This window comes from Panulirus ornatus, chromosome 33 (genome assembly GCF_036320965.1).
Source record: "Panulirus ornatus isolate Po-2019 chromosome 33, ASM3632096v1, whole genome shotgun sequence".
Taxonomy (NCBI): Eukaryota; Metazoa; Arthropoda; class Malacostraca; order Decapoda; family Palinuridae; genus Panulirus; species Panulirus ornatus.
The window spans coordinates 4,022,657-4,047,553 of NC_092256.1; the positions used below are offsets into that span (position 1 = coordinate 4,022,657).

Below are 24,897 nucleotides of genomic sequence, written 5' to 3' on the forward strand. Positions count from 1 at the left end.
GACTTCCTTCCCAAGCTCTCTCATTCACAACAGACTTCATACTTGCCCCTCTTTCCAAAACTCTTGCATTCAGCTCCCTAACAACCCCATCCATAAACAAATTAAACAACCATGGAGACATCACACACCCCTGCCGCAAACCTACATTCACTGAGAACCAATTACTTTCCTCTCTTCCTACACGTACACATGCCTTACATCCTCGATAAAAACTTTTCACTGCTTCTAACAACTTTCCCCCCACACCATATATTCTTAATACCTTCCACAGAGCATCTCTGTCAACTCTATCATATGCCTTCTTCAGATCCATAAATGCTACGTACAAATCCATTTGCTTTTCTAAGTATTTCTCACATATATTCTTCAAAGCAAACACCTGATCCACACATCCTCTACCACTTCTGAAACCACACTGCTCTTCCCCAATCTGATGCTCTGCCCATGCCTTCACCCTCTCAATCAATACCCTCCCATATGATTTACCTGGAATACTCAACAGACTTATACCTCTGTAATTTGAGCACTCACTCTTATCCCCTTTGCCTTTGTACAATGGCACTATGCACGCATTCCGCCAATCCTCAGGCACCTCACCATGAGTCATACATACATTAGATAACCTTACCAACCAGTCAACAATACAGTCACCCCCTTTTTCAATAAATTCCACTGCAATACCATCCAAACCTGCTGCCTTGCCAGCTTTCATCTTCCGCAAAGCTTTTACTACCTCTTCTCTGTTTACCAAATCATTTTCCCTAACCCTCTCACTTTGCACACCACCTCGACCAAAACACCCTATATCTTCCACTCTATCATCAAACACATTCAACAAACCTTCAAAATACTCACTCCATCTCCTTCTCACATCACCACTACTTGTTATCACTCCTCCATTTGCGCCCTTCACTGAAGTTCCCATTTGCTCCCTTGTCTTACGCACTTTATTTACTTCCCACGTATTCCCTGCGTGTCGTAGAAGGCGACTAAAAGGGGAGGGAGCGGGGGGCTGGAAATCCTCCCCTCTCATTTTTTTTTTTTTTTTTAATTTTCCAAAAGAAGGAACAGAGAATTGGGCCAGGTGAGGGTATTCCCTCAAAGGCCCAGTCCTCTGTTCTTAATGCTACCTCGCTAACGCGGGAAATGGCGAATAGTTTAAAAGAAAGAAAAAAAAATATATATATATATATATATATACGAATAAAGTGTATATGAACGCGCACCTTCATAGAACATACAAAGCTCCAACAGCCAGGATCGAACCTGGGACCCCTTGTGCAAGAGGCAGGCATGCTAACCGCTAGTCTAAGGGACTGTATAATAGGAAACAACTATTCGAAATACTAAGTACTCGAATACCCTTCGTCTCACAATGGTGAGCAACGGGGTCTATCGGTTGTTTCCGAACAGAAGACATAGCCAGCTGATAGCGTTTTACCGAACCTGACTGTACAACTCGGAGTTATATGAATACGAATAAAGTGTATATGAACGCGCACCTTCATAGAACATACAAAGCTCCAACAGCCAGGATCGAACCTGGGACCCCTTGTGCAAGAGGCAGGCATGCTAACCGCTAGGCTAAGGAACTGTATAATAGGAAACAACTATTCGAAATACTAAGTACTCGAATACCCTTCGTCTCACAATGGTGAGCAACGGTGCGCGTTCATATACACTTTATTCGTATTCATTTAACTCCGCGTTGTACAGTCAGGTTCGGTAAAACGCTATCAGCTGGCTATGTGTTCTGTTCGGAAACAACCGATGGACCCCGTTGCTCACCATTGTGAGACGAAGGGTATTCGAGTAATTAGTATTTCGAATAGTTGTTTCCTATTATACAGTCCCTTAGCCTAGCGGTTAGCATGCCTGCCTTTTGCACAAGGGGTCCCAGGTTCGATCCTGGCTGATGGAGCTTTGTATGTTCTATGAAGGTGCGCGTTCATATACACTTTATTCGTATTCATATAACTCCGCGCTGTACAGTCAGGTTCGGTAAAACGCTATCAGCTGGCTATGTCTTCTGTTCGGAAACAACCGATAGACCCCGTTGCTCACCATTGTGAGACGAAGGGTATTCGAGTACTTAGTATTTCGAATAGTTGTTTCCTATTATACAGTTCCTTAGCCTAGCGGTTAGCATGCCTGCCTCTTGCACAAGGGGTCCCAGGTTCGATCCTGGCTGTTGGAGCTTTGTATGATATATATATATATATATATATATATCTCACTCATCACTCTCTTCACCCCAACATTCTCTCTTCTTTTCTGAAAACCTCTACATATCTTCACTTCGCCCGCACCCCCGTCCGCCCGCACCCACACGAGATAGCGCTATTAAAAGACAACCAAGGCCACATTCGTTCACACTCTGTCTCTAGCTGTCATGTATAATGCACTGAAACCACAGCTTCGTTTCCACATCTAGGCTCCACAAAACTTTCCATGATTTACCATATATATATATATATATATATATATATATATATATATATATATATATATATATATATATATATATATATATATGATGGAAAGGATCACAATTTTGAGCGTGATCAAGATATTTTTACGAGTGCACGGGGAAAATGAAACACGATGAGTTCCCAAGTACACTTTCGTGTAATAATCACATCATCAGGGGAGACAGAAGAGAGAAATATAAGTCAGTTGATATACATCGAAGAGACGAAGCTAGGACGTCATTTGGTAAACATGTGATGGTCCAAAACATTCAACGAGCGTTTATAAACTTATCATTTTAGAAATTTTATCAACAATAAAGTTATCTAATTTGTATAGACCATCACTAATATTAAGATTATAATTCTTTGTGTATTTGATAAATGAAGATTCAATGATATTTCTCTTGGTAATAGAGTTAGAGTTAATAATTGAGATGGCATTACTCCAATCAATACAATGATCATAGTTTTTAACGTGATTAATCAAGGCATTTGATTCTTGTCCCGTTCTTATACTATATATTTGTTGCTTAAGTGTAACAGAAAGATCCTTACCAGTCTGACCAACATAAAATGTATCACAATTTCTACAAGGCACTTTATAAATGCATCCAAGATAATTTTCTGGTGAATTCCTTATAAAGGTATTCTTTATAGTATTGTTGTTGCTAAAGGGAACATTTAAAGCAAAGAATTTAAGGAACATGGGAAGTAAAGTGAAATTATTATTAAAAGATTCTTGGTGTCAATGGGTGATTTGAGCTCAACTCTATAACATGATTTCTTTGCTAACTTAAGGGATTTATCAATGAAAGATCTAGGGTACTTTAACTTAGATCCAATAGAATTTATCTTCTCAAACTCATCATCAATAAACTCTGGACTGCAAATACGTAAAGCCCTAAGGAACTTAGACTGAAATGATGACAATTTACTCTGTCATGTTGAGTTGAGTAATAATGGATATATGAGCATACATTGATGGGTTTTCTGTATTTGCTAAACTTAAACTTGATATACATCTAAGAGACGAAGCTAGGACGCCATTTGGTAAATATGCGATTCTCCCAAGACATATAACGAGCGTTCATAAACTTATCATTTTACAAATCTTATCAAAAATAAAGTTATGTAATTTGTATAGACCATCACTAATATTAAGATTATAATTCTTTGTGTATTTAATAATAGAAGATTCAATGATATATCTCTTGGTGATAGAGTTAAGAGTTGATAACTGAGATGGCATTACTTCAGTTAGTACAATGATCATAGTTTTTAACGTGATTAAACAAGGCATTTGATTCTTGTCCCGTTCTTATACTATATTTATGTTGCTTAAGCCTAACAGAAAGATCCTTACCAGTCTGCCCAATATAGATTTTATCACAATTTCCACATGGCACTTTATAGATGTATCCAAGAGAATTTTCTGGTGAATTCCCGATTAAGATATTCTTTACAGTATTATTTTTTGCTGAAGGCAACATTTACATTAAAGGATTTAAGCAATATGGGAAGTAAAGTAAAATTTTCATTAAAAGGGAGAACTAAAAGATTCCTGGTGTCAATGGGAGGTTTTGCCTCAACTCTATAAAATGATTTCTTTGCTAACTTAAGGGATTCATCAATGAAAGATCTAGGGTACTTTAACTTAGATCCAATAGAATATATCTTCTCAAACCCATCATCAATAACCTCTGGACTGCAAATACGTAATGCCCTAAGGAACATAGATTGAAATGATAATTTAACTCTGTCATGTTGAGATGAGTAATAATGGATAAATGAGCATACATTGGTGGTTTTCTGTATATGCTAAAGGTAAACTTGTTTCCTTGTCTATGGATCATGTAATCTAAAAATGGTAACATACCATTATTTTCATTTATGACAGTAGATTTGATGGAAGGTACTAAATTATTAAGTAAGGGGAAAAATATTCGTAAATTTTCATTTGTTGGCCAGACACAAAGAACATCATCTACATACCTAAATCAAATTCCATTAGAAGGTAAGATATCCTTTAGTAATTTTATTTCAAAAAGTTCCGTACAAAGATTACTTAGTACAGGTGAAAGAGGGTTAACCATTGCCATACCAAATTTTTGAGCACAATAATCTCCACTGAACTGAAATTCAGTCTCTTATACACAATTTTATCAGTTCAACGAAAACAGACTTTGAAACAGGTAAACGAATATCATCCAAGACATCAAATAAATGTTCTAAAAGGTCATCAACTGGAACTTTAGTGAAAAGTGAGGAAACATCAAAGCTAACTACTTTGATATCAAATTTAACATTGATATGGTTTAGTTTGTTGACTAAATCTACATTATTCATGATATTAGAACTTGATACCTTACCCACTAAAGGGCTTAATAAAGAAACTAACCATTTTGACGATTTACATGTGATGGAGCCTACTGAACTCACTATAGGTCTTGCTGGAAAATTCTGTTTATGTGTTTTGATGTCCATACATATATGGCAATGAAGGGGACAAAGATGACAAACTTTTGATAAGAGAACTATTACCTTTCAACAACAGCTTCATTTCTTTATTGAAATGAGAATTAACTGCTTCTAAGGGATTTTTACCAAGTTTAGAATATGTTGTGTCATCATTTAAAAGATCATTCATTTTAGATAAATAGTTACTTTTGTCTAAAATCACAACAGTGTTAGCCTTATCTCCTTTAGTAATATGTGTATCCTTGTCTTTTTTTAAGGTGTTAATAGCTCTTATGAATCTTTTAGGGCAATTAGCTTCCACTGGTTTTGACAAATTTTATGTTGGGAAGACTGGTAAGGATCTTTTTGTTACACTTAAGGAACATGAATATAGTATAAGAACTGGACAAGAATCAAATGCCTTGTTTCATCACGTTAAAAACTATGATCATTGCATTGACTAGAGTAACGCCATCTCAGTTATTAACTCTTACTCTATTACCAAGAGAAATATCATTGAATCTTCTATTATTAAATACACAAAGAATTATAATCTTGATATTAGTGATGGTCTATACAAATTAGATAACTTTATTACTGATAAGATTTGTAAAATGATAAGTTTATGAACGCTCGTTGTATGTCTTAGACAATCGCAAATTCACCAAATGGCGTCCTAGCTTCGTCTCTTCGATGTATAACTGACATATTTCTCTCTTGAATCGCCCTGATGATGTGATTATTACACGAAAGTGCACTTTGGAACTTAACGTGTTTCATTTTCCCCGTGGACTCAAAGGAATATCTTGATCACGCGCAATATTGTGATCCTTTCCAATGCACGCTTCTCATGCCACAAGCATCTTTTGCGCAAGCCATCACTGCTTCCCTAAATATATATATATATATATATATATATATATATATATATATATATATATATATATTTTTTTTTCTTTTAAACTATTTGCCATTTCCCGCGTTAGCGAGGTAGCGTTAAGAACAGAGGACTGGGCCTTTTTTGGAATGTCCTCACTTGGCCCACTCTGTTCCTTCTTTTGGAAAATTAGAAGAAAAACGAGAGGGGAGGATTTCCAGCCCCCGCTCCCTCCCCTTTTAGTCTACTTCTACGACACGCAGGGAATACGTGGGAAGTATTCTTAATCCCCTATCCCTAGGCATATATATATATATATATATATATATATATATATATATATATATATATATATATATATATATATATATATATATATATATATATATATATATATTTAGGGAAGCAGTGATGGCTTGCGCAAAAGATGCTTGTGGCATGAGAAGCGTGGGAGGTGGGTTGATTAGAAAAGGTAGTGAGTGGTGGGATGAAGAAGTAAGTTTATTAGTGAAAGAGAAGAGAGAGGCATTTGGACGATTTTTGCAGGGAAAATGCAAATGAGTGGTAGAGGTATAAAAGAAAGAGGCAGGAGGTCAAAAGAAAGGTGCAAGAGGTGAAAAAGAGGGTAAATGAGAGTTGGGGTGAGAGAGTATCATTAAATTTCAGGGAGAATAAAAAGATGTTTTGGAAGGAGGTAAATAAACTGCGTAAGACAAGGGAGCAAATGGGAACTTCAGTGAAGGGGGCTAATGGGGAGGTGATAACAATTAGTGTTGATGTGAGAATTAGATGGAGTGAGTATTTTGAAGGTTTGTTGAAGGTGTTTGATGATAGAGTGGCAGATATAGGGTGTTTTGGTCGAGGTGGTGTGCAAAGTGAGAGGGTTAGGGAAAATGATTTGGTAAGTACAGAAGAGGTAAATAGAGAAGAGGTAGTAAAAGCTTTACGGAAGATGAAAGCCGGCAAGGCTGCAGGTTTGGATGGTATTGCAGTGGAATCTAAAAAAAAAAAAAGGGGGTGACTGTATTGTTGACTGGTTGGTAAGGTTATTTAATGTATGTATGTCTCGTGGTGAGGTGCCTGAGGATTGGCGGAATGCTTGCATAGTGCCATTGTACAAAGGCAAAAGGGATAAGAGTGAGTACTCAAATTACAGAGGTATAAGTTTGTTGAGTATTCCTGGTAAATTATATGGGAGGGTATTGATTGAGAGGGTGAAGGCATGTACAAAGCATCAGATTGGGGAGGAGCAGTGTGTTTTCAGAAGTGGTAGAGGATGTGTGGATCTGGTGTTTGCTTTGAAGAATGTATGTGAGAAATACTTAGAAAAACAAATGGATTTGTATGTAGCATTTATGGATCTGGAGAAGGCATATGATAGAGTTGATAGAGATGCTCTGTGGAAGGTTTTAAGAATATATGGTGTGGGAGGCAAGTTGTTAGAAGCAGTGAAAAGTTTTTATCGAGGATGTAAGCCATATGTACGTGTAGGAAGAGAGGAAAGTGATTGGTTCTCAGTGAATGTAGGTTTGCGGCAGGGGTGTGTGATGTCTCCATGGTTGTTTAATTTGTTTATGGATGGGGTTGTTAGGGAGGTAAATGAAAGATTTTTGGAAAGAGGGGCAAGTATGCAGTCTGTTGTGGATGAGAGAGCTTGGGAAGTGAGTCAGTTGTTGTTCGCTGATGATACAACGCTGGTGGCTGATTCATGTAAGAAACTGCAGAAGCTGGTGACTGAGTTTGGTAAAGTGTGTGAAAGAAGAAAGTTAAGAGTAAATGTGAATAAGAGCAAGGTTATTAGGTACAGTAGGGTTGAGGGTCAAGTCAGTTGGGAGGTAGGTTTGAATGGAGAAAAACTAGAGGAAGTAAAGTGTTTTAGATATCTGGGAGTGGATCTGGCAGCGGATAGAACCATGGAAGCGGAAGTGAATCATAGGGTAGGGGAGGGGGCGAAAATTCTGGGAACCTTGAAGAACATTATCTCGGAAAGCAAGAATGGGTATGTTTGAAGAAATAGTGGTTCCAACAATGTTGTATGTATGCGAGGCGTGGGCTATGGATAGAGTTGTGCGCAGGAGGGTGGATGTGCTGGAAATAAGATGTTTGAGGACAATATGTGGTGTGAGGTGGTTTGATCGAGTAAGTAATGTAAGGGTAAGAGAGATGTGTGGAAATAAAAAGAGTGTGGTTGAGAGAGCAGAAGAGGGTGTTTTGAAATGGTTTGGTCACATGGAGAGAATGAGTGAGGAAAGGTTGACCAAGAGGATATGTGTGTCAGAGGTGGAGGGAACGAGAAGTGGGAGACCAAATTGGAGGTGGAAAGATGGAGTGAAAAAGATTTTGAGTGATCGGGGCCTGAACATGCAGGAGGGTGAAAGGCGTGCAAGGAATAGAGTGAATTGGAACGATTTAGTAAACCCGGGGTCGACGTGCTGTCAGTGGATTGAACCAGGCCATGTGAAGCGTCTGGGGTAAACCATGGAAAATGTGTGGGGCCTGGATGTGGAAAGGAAGCTGTGGTTTCGGTGCATTATTACGCGACAGCTAGAGGCTGAGTGTGAATGAATGGGGCCTTTGGTGTCTTTCCCTAGCGCTACCTGGCACACATGAAGGGGGACGGGGTTGTTATTCCATGTGTAGCGAGGTGGCGATGGGAACAAATAAAGGCAGACAGTATGAATTATGTACATGTGTATATATGTATATGTCTGTGTGTGTATATATATGTGTAGTATGTATATTTGCGTGTGTGGACGTGTATGTATATGCATGTGTATGTGGGCGGGTTGGGCCATTCTTTCGTCTGTTTCCTTGCGCTACCTCGCTAACGCGGGAGACAGCGACAAAGAAAAATAGATAAAAATGAATATATATATATATATATATATATATATATATATATAGGGTGCGTAAGACAAGGGAGCAAATGGGAACTTCAGTGAAGGGCGTAAATGGGGAGGTGATAACAAGTAGTGGTGATGTGAGAAGGAGATGGAATGAGTATTTTGAAGGTTTGTTGAATGTGTCTGATGACAGAGTGGCAGATATAGGGTGTTTTGGTCGAGGTGGTGTGCAAAGTGAGAGGGTTAGGGAAAATGATTTGGTAAACCGAGAAGAGGTAGTAAAAGCTTTGCGGAAGATGAAAGCCGGCAAGGCAGCAGGTTTGGATGGTATTGCAGTGGAATTTATTAAAAAAGGGGGTGACTGTATTGTTGACTGGTTGGTAAGGTTATTTAATGTATGTATGACTCATGGTGAGGTGCCTGAGGATTGGCGGAATGCGTGCATAGTGCCATTGTACAGAGGCAAAGGGGATAAGAGTGAGTGCTCAAATTACAGAGGTATAAGTTTGTTGAGTATTCCTGGTAAATTATATGGGAGGGTATTGATTGAGAGGGTGAAGGCATGTACAGAGCATATATATATATATATATATATATATATATATATATATATATATATATATATATATATATATATATATATATATATATATATATATATATATATATATATATATATATATATATATATATATATTTTTTTTTTTTTTTTTTTCATTTTTTTTATTTTTTTTGCTTTGTCGGTGTCTCCCGCGTTTGCGAGGTAGCGCAAGGAAACAGAGGAAAGAAATGGCCATACCCACCCCCATCCACATGTATATACATACGTCCACACACGCAAATATACATACCTACACAGCTTTCCATGGTTTACCCCAGACGCTTCACATGCCCTGATTCAATCCACTGATAGCACGTCAACCCCGGTATACCACATCGATCCAATTCACTCTATTCCTTGCCCTCCTTTCACCCTCCTGCATGTTCAGGCCCCGATCACACAAAATCTTTTTCACTCCATCTTTCCACCTCCAATTTGGTCTCCCACTTCTCCTCGTTCCCTCCACCTCCGACACATATATCCTCTTGGTCAATCTTTCCTCACTCATTCTCTCCATCTGCCCAAACCATTTCAAAACACCCTCTTCTGCTCTCTCAACCACGCTCTTTTTATTTCCACACATCTCTCTTACCCTTACGTTACTTACTCGATCAAACCACCTCACACCACACATTGTCCTCAAACATCTCATTTCCAGCACATCCATCCTCCTGCGCACAACTCTATCCATAGCCCACGCCTCGCAACCATACAACATTGTTGGAACCACTATTCCTTCAAACATACCTATTTTTGCTTTCCGAGATAATGTTCTCGACTTCCACACATTCTTCAAGGCTCCCAGGATTTTCGCCCCCTCCCCCACCCTATGATCCACTTCCGCTTCCATGGTTCCATCCGCTGCCAGATCCACTCCCAGATATCTAAAGCACTTTACTTCCTCCAGTTTTTCTCCATTCAAACTTACCTCCCAATTGACTTGACCCTCAACCCTACTGCACCTAATTACCTTGCTCTTATTCACATTTACTCTTAACTTTCTTCTTTCACACACTTTACCAAACTCAGTCACCAGCTTCTGCAGTTTCTCACATGAATCAGCCACCAGCGCTGTATCATCAGCGAACAACAACTGACTCACTTCAGAAGCTCTCTCATCCACAACAAACTTCATACTTGCCCCTCTTTCCAAAACTCTTGCATTCACCTCCCTAACAACCCCATCCATAAACAAATTAAACAACCATGGAGACATCACACACCCCTGCCGCAAACCTACATTCACTGAGAACCAATCACTTTCCTCTCTTCCTACACGTACACATGCCTTACAACCTCGATAAAAACTTTTCACTGCGTCTAACAACTTGCCTCCCACACCATATATTCTTAATACCTTCCACAGAGCATCTCTATCAACTCTATCATATGCCTTCTCCAGATTCATAAATGCTACATACAAATCCATTTCCTTTTCTAAGTATTTCTCACATACATTCTTCAAAGCAAACACCTGATCCACACATCCTCTACCACTTCTGAAACCACACTGCTCTTCCCCAATCTGATGCTCTGTACATGCCTTCACCCTCTCAATCAATACCCTCCCATATAATTTACCAGGAATACTCAACAAACTTATACCTCTGTAATTTAAGCACTCACTCTTATCCCCTTTGCCTTTGTACAATGGCACTATGCACGCATTCCGCCAATCCTCAGGCACCTCACCATGAGTCATACATACATTAAATAACCTTACCAACCAGTCAATAATACAGTCACCCCCCTTTTTTGATAAATTCCACTGCAATACCATCCAAACCTGCTGCCTTGCCGGCTTTCATCTTCCGCAAAGCTTTTACTACCTCTTCTCTGTTTACCAAATCATTTTCCCTAACCCTCTCACTTTGCACACCACCTCGCCCAAAACACCCTATATTTGCCACTCTATCATCAAACATTCAACAAACCTTCAAAATACTCACTCCATCTCTTTCTCACATCACCACTACTTGTTATCACCTCCCCATTTGCGCCCTTCACTGAAGTTCCCATTTGTGCCCTTGTCTTACGCACTTCATTTACCTCCTTCCAGAACATCTTTTTATTCTCCCTAAAATTTAATGATACTCTCTCACCCCAACTCTCATTTGCCCTTTTTTTTCACCTCTTGCACCTTTCTCTTGACCTCCTGTGTCTTTCTTTTATACATCTCCCACACATTTGCATTTTTTCCCTGCAAAAATCGTCCAAATGCCTCTCTCTTCTCTTTCACTAATAATCTTACTTCTTCATCCCACCACTCACTACCCTTTCTAATCAACCCACCTCCCACTCTTCTCATGCCACAAGCATCTTTTTCGCAATCCATCACTGATTCCCTGAATACATCCCATTCCTCCCCCACTCCCCTTACTTGCATTGTTCTCACCTTTTTCCATTCTGTACTCAGTCTCTCCTGGTACTTCCTCACACAAGTCTCCTTCCCAAGCTCACCTACTCTCACCACCCTCTTCACCCCAACATTCACTCTTCTTTTCTGAAAACCCATACAAATCTTCACCTTAGCCTCCACAAGATAATGATCAGACATCCCTCCAGTTGCACCTCTCAGCACATTAACATCCAAAAGTCTCTCTTTCGCGCGCCTGTCAATTAACACGTAATCCAATAACGCTCTCTGGCCATCTCTCCTACTTACATATGGCCAGAGAGCGTTATTGGATTACGTGTTAATTGACAGGCGCACGAAAGAGAGACTTTTGGATGTTAATGCGCTGAGAGGTGCAACTGGAGGTATGTCTGATCATTATCTTGTGGAGGCTAAGGTGAAGATTTGTATGGGTTTTCAGAAAAAAAGAGTGAATGTTGGGGTGAAGAGGGTGGTGAGAGTAAGTGAGCTTGGGAAGGAGACTTGTGTGAGTAAGTACCAGGAGAGACTGAGTACAGAATGGAAAAAGGTGAGAACAATGGAAGTAAGGGGAGTGGGGGAGGAATGGGATGTATCTAGGGAATCAGTGATGGATTGCGCAAAAGATGCTTGTGGCATGAGAAGAGTGGGAGGTGGGTTGATTAGAAAGGGTAGTGAGTGGTGGGATGAAGAAGTAAGATTATTAGTGAAAGCGAAGTGAGAGGCATTCGGACGATTTTTGCAGGGAAAAAATGCAATTGAGTGGGAGATGTATAAAAGAAAGAGACAAGAGGTCAAGAGAAAGGTGCAAGAGGTGAAAAAGAGGGCAAATGAGAGTTGGGGTGAGAGAGTATCATTAAATTTTAGGGAGGATAAAAAGATGTTCTGGAAGGAGGTAAATGAAGTGCGTAAGACAAGGGCACAAATGGGAACTTCAGTGAAGGGCGGAAATGGGGAGGTGATAACAAGTAGTGGTGATGTGAGAAGGAGATGGAGTGAGTATTTTGAAGGTTTGTTGAATGTGTTTGATGATAGAGTGGCAGATATAGGGTGTTTTGGTCGAGGTGGTGTGCAAAGTGAAAGGGTTAGGGAAAATGATTTGGTAAACAGAGAAGAGGCAGTGAAAGCTATGCGGAAGATGAAAGCCGGCAAGGCAGCAGGTTTGGATGGTATTGCAGTGGAACTTATTAAAAAAGGGGGTGACTGTATTGTTGACTGGTTGGTAAGGTTATTTAATGTATGTATGACTCATGGTGAGGTGCCTGAGGATTGGCGGAATGCGTGCATAGTGCCATTGTACAAAGGCAAAGGGGATAAGAGTGAGTGCTCAAATTACAGAGGTATAAGTTTGTTGAGTATTCCTGGTAAATTATATGGGAGGGTATTGATTGAGAGGGTGAAGGCATGTACAGAGCATCAGACTGGGGAAGAGCAGTGTGGTTTCAGAAGTGGTAGAGGATGTGTGGATCAGGTGTTTGCTTTGAAGAATGTATGTGAGAAATACTTAGAAAAGCAAATGGATTTGTATGTAGCATTTATGGATCTGGAGAAGGCATATGATAGAGTTGATAGAGATGCTCTGTGGAAGGTATTAAGAATATATGGTGTGGGAGGAAAGTTGTTAGAAGCAGTGAAAAGTTTTTATCGAGGATGTAAGGCATGAGTACATGTAGGAAGAGAGGAAAGTTATTGGTTCTTAATGAATGTATGTTTGCGGCAGGGGTGTGTGATGTCTCCATGGTTGTTTAATCTGTTTATGGATGGGGTTGTTAGGGAGGTAAATGCAAGAGTTTTGGAAAGAGGGGCAAGTATGAAGTCTGTTCGGGATGAGAGAACTTGGGAAGTGAGTCAGTTGTTCGCTGATGATACAGCGCTGGTGGCTGATTCATGTGAGAAACTGCAGAAGCTGGTGAACTGAGTTTGGTAAAGTGTGTGGAAGAAGAAAGTTAAGAGTAAATGTGAATAAGAGCAAGGTTATTAGGTACAGTAGGGTTGAGGGTCAAGTCAATTGGGAGGTGAGTTTGAATGGAGAAAAACTGGAGGAAGTGAAGTGTTTTAGATGTCTGGGAGTGGATCTAGCAGCGGATGGAACCATGGAAGCGGAAGTGGATCATAGGGTGGGGGAGGGGGCGAAAATTCTGGGGGCCTTGAAGAATATGTGGAAGTCGAGAACATTATCTCGGAAAGCAAAAATGTGTATGTTTGAAGGAATAGTGGTTCCAACAATGTTGTATGGTTGCGAGGCGTGGGCTATAGATAGAGTTGTGCGCAGGAGGATGGATGTGCTGGAAATGAGATGTTTGAGGACAATGTGTGGTGTGAGGTGGTTTGATCGAGTGAGTAACGTAAGGGTAAGAGAGATGTGTGGAAATAAAAAGAGCGTGGTTGAGAGAGCAGAAGAGGGTGTTTTGAAGTGGTTTGGGCACATGGAGAGAATGAGTGAGGAAAGATTGACCAAGAGGATATATGTGTCGGAGGTGGAGGGAACGAGGAGAAGAGGGAGACCAAATTGGAGGTGGAAAGATGGAGTGAAAAAGATTTTGTGTGATCGGGGCCTGAACATGCAGGAGGGTGAAAGGAGGGCAAGGAATAGAGTGAATTGGAGCGATGTGGTATACCGGGGTTGACGTGCTGTCAGTGGATTGAATCAAGGCATGTGAAGCGTCTGGGGTAAACCATGGAAAGCTGTGTAGGTATGTATATTTGCGTGTGTGGACGTATGTTTATACATGTGTATGGGGGGGGGTTGGGCCATTTCTTTCGTCTGTTTCCTTGCGTTACCTCGCAAACGCGGGAGACAGCGACAAAGTATAATAAAAAAATATAAAAAAAAGAATATATATATATATTTATATATATATATATATATATTTGCTGAGATGACAAGGGCAAATGAATGCCCTAATCAAGGTCATGTAATGAACTGTATATATAGAAAATGGCTCTGATGGCAGAGAAAAGGTTTCAGGTAGTAAGGTAATGTCCTTTTTCACAACCCCTGCACATCTTAGATAAATTCGTCTGACCACACTAACTTGTGTGGCTCTTCTTCCAGCGTGAGTGAAGGCTCAGTTAGTACTACATAGGTACCCTACCAATACCTCAGCTAAGTAACGCAAGGTATATCCCATCCTTGTCTTGTTATCATTCCCTTTGTTAGTAAGTTGTTGACAGCAGTTGCCCAGGATGTTACTCCCATACTGACTCTGGGGCTTTGAAGTGGTGCCGGAAGTCATGTTACACCCTGCATGTTAGGGTTGCTGGTCTTCCTTTCTGTGTCATTCAAAAATGGACTCGGGGCTCGTCCTACCATCTTCTCCCTACAAATCTACTTTTCTTCACATGAGATTACTTAGCATTTTTTTGTGTTCACAGTCATTTTAAATGTAATCATGTTATAATCCAGTGAAATTATGACAGTTTGGGTTCTCACTTGATTGTTCTGCTAGTGAGAGAGAAGGCTCAGACATGCTCCTCCCATGACCTTTCCTTCTCTAATGCACCTGTTTCTTTTTGTATTCACTCTACCAACATTAGTAGTCTCTCTTGTAGCCTCTCTTCTGTTTAGCATCATCTGTCTCGTTCCTTCCCTTATACCTTACCTTTCTCTGAGACCTCTTTGTCTAGTATTATCACAAATCCCTTTCTCAAGTCCAGCTATAATCCTCACTCATAATTCTGTTTCATTGATGGTGTCTGTGCTTATTCCAGCATCAGCACACATATGGCATATCTTGAGGACTTTGAATCCCGAAATTTTCATGTTATATGGATAAAGGTTTCTACCCCAATCACTGTTGTTTTCCTTTGCTTCACCTGCTGCTCTCCTAATTCCTGGTCTAACTAAAGGATTTTTATTTTTTTGTTTTGACGGTACTATATCTGCCTCATCCACTGACAAAACAACTCTTATTTGGTTCTCATTTCTTCTCTAACTCTACTATGGATGATTCCCGGGTGATCTTAATGGTCCTATTTCCCTCCCTGTAATATTTTTAGGACAGTTCAAAAGCTCTTCTCTTTCTGGACACAAACAAGGCTTATGGTCCTGATGGCATCCATTCCCGAGTACTGAAAAAGTGTGACTCTGAACTTGCACTTGTGTTTGCTCGTCTTTTTTGTTTCTCTTTAAAAACCAGAAGTTTTCCTTCTTGGAAGCCTGCATTGGTGCATCCCATCCCAGACGAGGGTGACCTTTCTTACCCTCAAACTATCGTCCTCTTGCTCTGATATCTATCATTTCCAGTGTCTTTGAATTCCCTCCTCAACAACCGTATCTTCAGACATCTTGTATTTCACAATCTTCATTCAGATCATCAGTGTTGCATTCATAAGGTGAGATCCTCTGGTGATACTCTTTCCTATCTTGCTGATGTCTAGTCATCATTTCATAAAAAATTTGAGGAATCTCACGTAGTTGCCCTCGTTTCCACATGCTATCAAAAGCTTTGGATATCCATCAGGTCTTATCTCGAAGTTCCTTTCTTTTGTCTCCCTCTCTAACTGTTTCTTCTCAGTTGGTCCGACTTCCTCTCTGCCTGATCTCTCTCTGTGACTGTTGACAGTTCAACCTTTTTCCTCTTTCTTCATCAACAGCATTGACTCTCAAGGCTCTGTCCTGTCTTTTAAACTTTTTCCTTATTTTTTAAAAATTTTCTTTCATCTACAAATAACCAAATGCACTGATATGCTGAAGACTCAGTACTGCATTGCTTTACGTCCTTCCAAGTTGCTCCCACCTCCCACTCAGTCTACATCTCATTTTGACACATTTTTTTTTTTTTCAATAAACTTAGACTTGATCAAGATATCTCAGTAGGTTAGACGAAGTCTGGTTAGGTTTAATGCTTCATACTTTCCTGTCTCTTTTATTAGATCTGTTATTTCACCTCCCAACCTTGTGAACATACTTTGCTTTGCTGTACAACCAACCTAGCTTGGAAACCTCACATTATTGAAACAATTTCTTCATTTACACAAAGGATTGATGGGTTCTTATGTGGAGTATTGCTCTCGAATCTGGAGTGGTTCTAGCTTTTCATCCTTATTAGAGAAAGTGGAGTTGAAGGCAGTACGATTTATCAAATTTTCCTTGCAAAACTCAGTCATAATTTACTTGCACTATGCTGCACTGTTGGTTCACTTTCCGTCTTATATATTCATTACTTTTATTTTTGCTCCTGTGAGCTGGCTGTGAGCTGGCTGTGAGCTGGCTGTGAGCTGGCTGCTTGTGTTCCACACCATTAACTAGACTACGCAATACATGGCAAACTGCCGCGTCACTTGATTACTGAGTGGCCGCTGGCAACTCATGGATAAGCCTTTTTGATAAAAGTTTCTTTCCTTAAAGCTCAAGACTTTAGAACTCTTTACCCCCTTATGTCTTTCCTAATAACTATGACCTAGCACTTTTTTAAGAGAAGGTTTTTCATTCCCCAAAATTTTTGGAATCCTTTAACTCATCTGTTTTTCCCTTTCATTAATCTCCTCATACTCCGATTAAGGTCCTACCTTGAAGTGGACTTCTATCTGTGACTGAAGCCTACAACATAAACAAAAGAAGTACGTGAGGAAAGTATGACCCTATACAACCGTGTCTTCAGACAGCAACCACAATGGTGTATTCTTTGCCAGCTTATGCTAAATAAAAACAACTGATTTTGGGAACATGATGCAAATTTTTTTTCAATTTTCATCTCTAAAGACAAGGATTTTTTTTATTCTCAATCTATACTAAGGTATCCACAAAATCAAAAATGACTAAGAAAATTTAAACAAAAATGTCCATTAAGCTAAAATGATTTAACGCAAGAATATCTCCTCCATCTGCCTCCGTCTTCACACTATATAACCTGTCCAGCAGGTTACATGCTCCAGTTTTTGGAGAAAATGTTTTAATGTATTTGTTATGCATAAGTTTTGTTTCTGTATTTGTTAGAGACGAGTGTGATTGTCGGGAGTGGAGATGAGCTCTGAATGTATTCTCTATTACGCATTTACAATAGTTTCACATTGCACAGAATTTTTGCATAACCTTCTATTGTAGTGCGTCCCTCATGCAAATTAAGGGAAAAGCTAACGTGCAAAAACACTTAGTGAATGATTGTGTTTACTGATCTCACTAGAGCATTAGTAAATCATTCACCACATCCTTACCGTTTAGAAATAAGGATGAGCAAATATTAGAAGATAAGATGCCAAAATAAAACATTAACTTGCATATTTGGGCATTGTGGGCCTAACGTATACCCACAATTTGGTCAAGCGCTACGACAGTAATGAAAAAAGCAAACCAATAGTGTTATGTAAAAACAAGTAATGTCTTAGAGAACTTAGCACTTTTGAATTGTTTGGGTGTTAAATTCAGTCAGTCAGATTGTCAGTATACTGAATATAGTTTTAATGAAGATAGATTTGTAGGGAGCGGGGGTCTGGAAATCCTCCCTTCTCGTTTTTTTTTTTAATTTTCCAAAAGAAGGAACAGAGAAGGGGGCCAAGTGAGGATATTCCTTCAAAGGCCCAGTCCTCTGTTCTTAACGCTACCTCGCTAATGCGGGAAATGGCGAATAGTATGAAAGAAAAAAGAAAGATTTGTGATATTTGTTAATATAAAACAGCTGATAATGATCAAAGGAGTTTATTCAAAGAAATAATCTAGTGTGTTTTTGTTGATGAAGAAAATCTTATCGTAAACTCGTGTCATTGTTTTGGGTAAGTGGTGAAACTGACAATGTTGTTTAATTGGTCACTAGTGTAAATCAGTGAAACAGTTAAACATACATAGATATACATATATTTATCCTTTCTATTGACTAGAATGATCATGATAATTATAAGAATATATTTAATCATCTTTATCATTCATTTTTTCTACATTGTATAACTCAAGGGAGGAAGGGGTGGCTGCCCCATTATGATGCCCCTAGGAGCCTTCCTGCATTGTACCTTCGTCTGCTTCCTCCTGCAGATGGCTACAACACCTACCCTCACCATCACACAACTTCCTACCCAGGCCGCCACACCCTCCCTCTCCACTACCTCTCCCTCCTTCCCTGGTTACCACACCCTCCCTCACCACTACCTCTCCCTCCTTCCCTGGTTACCACACCCTCCCACACCACTACCTCTCCCTCCTTCCCTGGTTACCACACCCTCCCTCACCACTACCTCTCCCTCCTTCCCTGGTTACCACACCCTCCCACACCTTCACTACTCCCTTCCTTGTTGACCACCGCACCCTCCGTCCCAACAATGATCCCTTTCCTCGTTGGCCGCCACATCTTCGTTGTGGCCATCACATCCTCGGTGGCATTGTTCAGTAGTATAATTATTAGTATAGTAGTATAATTAGTATCTGTAGTATAATTATTACATTTTCCTGAAAACATATGATCTCACCTGCCAGTATTTTCGATCCCGCCAAGCAGATGGATGAATTATTGGCAACTGTATATGAGGGATACTTGACGTGCATTGAACAACTTCCCTGGTATGTCTATAGACAGAAACACCTATTTACAGTATAGATGTACGAGACCCAGCAGTGAAATTTGATGCGTATTCATTTATATTTGCTTGATATATGGTATTGATAGTCTTGTACAAGTTGAGAAAGTGACTTTTTGCTCTTTACAAAATTGTATTGTTTTATAGAAGGGAATTTGGTGGCTTCTATTTGTTGAAAGTCATCAGAAGGGGACAAAGAATATGCATATAAGAGAGATATAGCTCTATAGGAGACTAAGAGACTTCCAATATGAAACTTCTTAAAAAAGTTTAACAGGAAAATACTGCGAAGCACTTCTTATTTCATGTGGTAACTCTATGCTTCACCTGTGCTTGCAACTTATGGGTAATTCGGGATCTCCCAGTCTAACATGTATGATGCACTGTATCATCTATTTAACAGGTAATTTTACTGTGGAACAAGAAGTGTCCAAGAGGCTATACATGCAGTATTCAGAAGACATCATGATGGAAGCCAAAGCAGTGCTAGCCATTGAGTCGCAGGATTTCCTCAGATGTGACCCACGAAAACATGTGGAAGGTGACACCTATGTACAGTTAACAGAGCTTTTACAGGTATATACATTATAACTTGAAGTACCTTTCATGAGTGTAAAACAGTTAGGAATTTTAATGCATGTATTTGATTCTCATTAGATGAGCACGAATATGTTTTTATTTTTGTTAGAAATATGCATGTAAACTAGCTATTTCTGAAATAACCTGTTACAGATATGCCATATGGCCTCTTGAAAATATGCAATAAACTGAGGTATTATAATACTAACAAGGTGTTTGGCTAGTATGAATTACTTTGGAACTTTCACATAATGAGAAATGTAGGTTTTAAAAACAGAAAAGAGTTTTTCCCTCTCAGGCAGTGTACCATTAAGATGTGAGAAATTCTCCAAGGATGCCATTATGGAAACTAGGATTAAGATTCTGAATCCTCAATATTTCTGGTGAGGAATCAATGGCCTTTCTCATCCTTTGCCAACCACTCATTCATGGGAGAGGCATCTCACTGATTCGAGGTCTGCTTTTGGTCAATCAAAAATCACCACACAGGTGACATCATTGACCCACTCACCCTAGTTGCTTAGCAGCTCTCAAGATTAAAAGAGTGTGAACATCAGCCCAAATGTTGCGTGATCTTGGCAAGGCATCTGCTCAAGTACTACATACACCTTGGGCATATGAGCCTCAGAGAGAAAGGCCTCAGGACATATTCAGGGAGGAGATATCTTCCACTATCTCTAAGAGAGACTGAAATTTGTAAGAGCCTTTGTTAATTAGTTAGCGGACAGGCTTTAGTGATTGTACATAAGAAAGTAAATTCCACACCTCGACTCATGACTTTTTTGAAAACAAATGCCACTAGACCAACAGCCACTTTTTGTTGATTTGAAAGGACTTTTGTACCTCCACCTAAGGGCCTGCATATATGCCAGTGGCATATTATGGATGAGGCGCTAAGAGCTAAGAAGTGGCACTGGAGTTCACTAGTTATGGAGATTCTATTGTAGTGGCCCCTGGTGGACGAGATGTAGGTAGATAGATGGATAGAATAGATAGATGGATAGAACAGATAGATGAACTTTTAGTCTTCGTCCTTGCACGTCACTGAGCAAGACTGAAAAACTGAACTCTTTTACAAATTGCTATAGTTGACACAGGATCAGACTCAGAGTTTCAGTCAATTTCTAGCCATGTAAGGTTTTGACTGACTATTCAGGGGGATTTGTTTTGGTTGAAGCTAAAGCTAGCTTTTTGTTTGTTTTCCTTGAGAGCCCTAGTGTCTTCAAGGCTCTGGAACATTACAGGATTAATCAAAAATCGTCCATGGAGAAAAGGCTGTGTGGAAGGCCTTTTGTCTCTCCTCAGAGGTAGTATCGTCTGGTCTCTGTGTGGACTTACCTAACATTAGACATACTTTCATCTAAGGTGAAGGCTGTGGTAGTGAATATTTTAGAGCGTTAGGACCAAGCTCCCATTGAACTGATGTCTGACTTAAAAACCATGAGGCTTTCCTTTAGAGTGAGAGGTACCTTGATGGAAGTGTATTCCTTTCCATTCACTGAATATCATTCAGCCTCAGCAAAGATGACCTCTTGCTCTTAGTGTAACCCCTTGCAGGCAGAGTCCAGTAACAATATATAACTCAAATAGCATGATATACATCAGTTCAATGAACATTATCAGCTTCAACACAATCTGATCATTCTATATGGTGAAAAACCTCCACAAAACTTATACCAACAGAATGAAGGAATCTCCTTTCTATAATCTATTTCTTCATTAGCTCCAGTGAAAACTATTCTATTATAAAGTACTCCTCTGATTACCTGGTATAGTCAATGTAAGTTTCTAATCCTTTCTTCCAGTACCATATTTCCTTTACTGGTCTTCAGTGTCAAACTCACTTTTTCAAATGTTTAAGGGATCCAGGCCTTACTCAAGATCAATGAAGGAGTAGGTTAGGACGCTTGGGAAGTGAGTCAGTTACTGTTTCCTGATGAGATCGTAATGTTGGCAGATTTGAGTTAGCATCTGGGTTTAGGTTAGTGAGAGAAAGGGGAAAGTTAAGTCACTGAAAAAGACAAAAAAAAAAAAGAAAAGTTTATAAGGTAGAAGGGGTATGAGTTTCAATGGAGATCTGGAGAAAGTGAAGTGTTTTGGATATCTAGGAGTGGAGATGGCACTGGAAAGAATCATAGAAGTGGAAACGAGTCATAGAGTGGGCGAGGGGGCGAAAGTTCTGGGAGAACTGATTAATGTATAGAAAGAAAGGCCATTATCTGGGAGAGCGAAAATGGTTATGTTTGAAGGTATCGTCGTCCCATCCCATTGTATGGATGTGAGACATGGGCTATAGATAAGGATGTGCGGAGGAGGAGGATGTATTTGGAAATGAATTGTTTGAGAACAGTACGTGCTGTGAGGTGCTTTGGTTAAGTAATAGATGGGTAAAGGAGAAGTGTGGCTGAAACAGCTGGAGAGAGTGTGCTGAAATGGCTAGGGCATATGACGTGAAAGGGGACAAGGAGAAACGGGAGACCAGACTGGAGGTGGGAGGATGGAGTGAAAAAGATTTCAAGTCTTTAGTTCTTAGCGCTACCTTGCTAACGCGAAGAATAATATATATATATATATATATATATATATATATATATATATATATATATATATATATATATATATATATATATATATATATATATACTTAGAAAAGCAAATGGATTTGTATGTAGCATTTATGGATCTGGAGAAGGCATATGATAGAGTTGATAGAGATGCTCTGTGGAAGGTATTAAGAATATATGGTGTGGGAGGCAAGTTGTTAGAAGCAGTGAAAAGTTTTTATCGAGGATGTAAGGCATGTGTACGTGTAGGAAGAGAGGAAAGTGATTGGTTTTCAGTGAATGTAGGTTTGCGGCAGGGGTGTGTGATGTCTCCATGGTTGTTTAATTTGTTTATGGATGGGGTGGTTAGGGAGGTGAATGCAAAAGTTTTGGAAAGAGGGGCAAGTATGAAGTCTGTTGGGATGAGAGAGCATGGGAAGTGAGTCAGTTGTTGTTCGCTGATGATACAGCGCTGGTGGCTGATTCATGTGAGAAACTGCAGAAGCTGGTGACTGAGTTTGGTAAAGTGTGTGAAAGAAGAAAGTTAAGAGTAAATGTGAATAAGAGCAAGGTTATTAGGTACAGTAGGGTTGAGGGTCAAGTCAATTGGGAGGTGAGTTTGAACGGAGAAAAACTGGAGGAAGTGAAGTGTTTTAGATATCTGGGAGTGGATCTGGCAGCGGATGGAACCATGGAAGCGGAAGTGGATCATAGGGTGGGGGAGGGGGCGAAAATTCTGGGAGCCTTGAAGAATGTGTGGAAGTCGAGAACATTATCTCGGAAAGCAAAAATGGGTATGTTTGAAGGAATAGTGGTTCCAACAATGTTGTATGGTTGCGAGGCGTGGGCTATGGATAGAGTTGTGCGCAGGAGGATGGATGTGCTGGAAATGAGATGTTTGAGGACAATGTGTGGTGTGAGGTGGTTTGATCGAGTAAGTAACGTAAGGGTAAGAGAGATGTGTGGAAATAAAAAGAGCGTGGTTGAGAGAGCAGAAGAGGGTGTTTTGAAATGGTTCGGGCACATGGAGAGAATGAGTGAGGAAAGATTGATCAAGAGGATATATGTGTCGGAGATGGAGGGAACGAGGAGAAGAGGGAGACCAAATTGGAGGTGGAAAGATGGAGTGAAAAAGATTATGTGTGATCGGGGCCTGAACATGCAGGAGGGTGAAAGGAGGGCAAGGAATAGAGTGAATTGGAGCGATGTGGTATACCGGGGTTGACGTGCTGTCAGTGGATTGAATCAAGGCATGTGAAGCGTCTGGGGTAAACCATGGAAAGCTGTGTAGGTATGTATATTTGCGTGTGTGGACGTATGTATATACATGTGTATGGGGGTGGGTTGGGCCATTTCTTTCGTCTGTTTCCTTGCGCTACCTCGCAAACGCGGGAGACAGCAAAAAAGCAAAAAAAAAAAAAAAAAATATATATATATATATATATATATATATATATATATATATATATATATATATATATATATATTACTTATATTTACTTATTTTGCTTTGTCGCTGTCTCCCGCGTTTGCGAAGTAGCGCAAGGAAACAGACGAAAGAAATGGCCCAACCCACCCCCATACACATCTACACGTCCACACGCAAATATACATACCTATACATCTCAATGTACACATATATATACACACAGAGACACATACATATATACCCATGCACACAGTTCTCACTGTCTGCCCTTATTCATTCCCATCGCCACCTCGCCACACATGGAATACCATCCCCCTCCCCCGTCATGTGTGCGAGGTAGCGCTAGGAAAAGACAACAAAGGCCCCATTCGTTCACACTCAGTCTCTAGCTGTCATGCAATAATGCCCGAAACCACAGCTCCCTTTCCACATCCAGGCCCCACACAACTTTCCATGGTTTACCCCAGACGCTTCACATGCCCTGATTCAATCCACTGACAGCACGTCAACCCCGGTATACCACATCGATCCAATTCACTCTATTCCTTGCCCGCCTTTCACCCTCCTGCATGTTCAGGCCCCGATCACTCAAAATCTTTTTCACTCCATCTTTCCACCTCCAATTTGGTCTCCCACTTCTCCTCGTTCCCTCCACCTCCGACACATATATCCTCTTGGTCAATCTTTCCTCACTCATTCTCTCCATGTGCCCAAACCATTTCAAAACACCCTCTTCTGCTCTCTCAACCACGCTCTTTTTATTTCCACACATCTCTCTTACTCTTACATTACTTACTCGATCAAACCACCTCACACTACACATTGTCCTCAAACATCTCATATCCAGCACATCCACCCTCCTGCGCAAAACTCTATCCATAGCCCACGCCTCGCAACCATACAACATTCTTGGAACCACTATTCCTTCAAACATACCCATTTTTGCTTTCCGAGATAATGTTCTCGACTTCCACACATTCTTCAAGGCCCCCAGAATTTTCGCCCCCTCCCCCACCCTATGATCCACTTCCGCTTCCATGGTTCCATTCGCTGCCAGATCCACTCCCAGATATCTAAAACACTTCATATATATATATATATATATATATATATATATATATATATATATATATATATATATATATATATATATATATATATATATATATATATATATATATATATATATATTGTTTATGGATGGGGTTGTTAGGGAG

General features: G+C 39.9%; 1 protein-coding gene across 1 annotated transcript in view; it reads left to right on the top strand.

Moving 5' to 3' along the window:
* The window catches only part of LOC139759412 (uncharacterized), a 351,115-nt gene that overhangs the window by 242,671 nt on the left and 83,547 nt on the right, over positions 1 to 24,897 (top strand). The window contains exon 9 of the mRNA XM_071681497.1: positions 19,533 to 19,705. Within this exon, the coding sequence (XP_071537598.1) occupies positions 19,533 to 19,705 (173 nt within the window). The remainder of the gene's footprint in view (positions 1 to 19,532; positions 19,706 to 24,897) is intronic.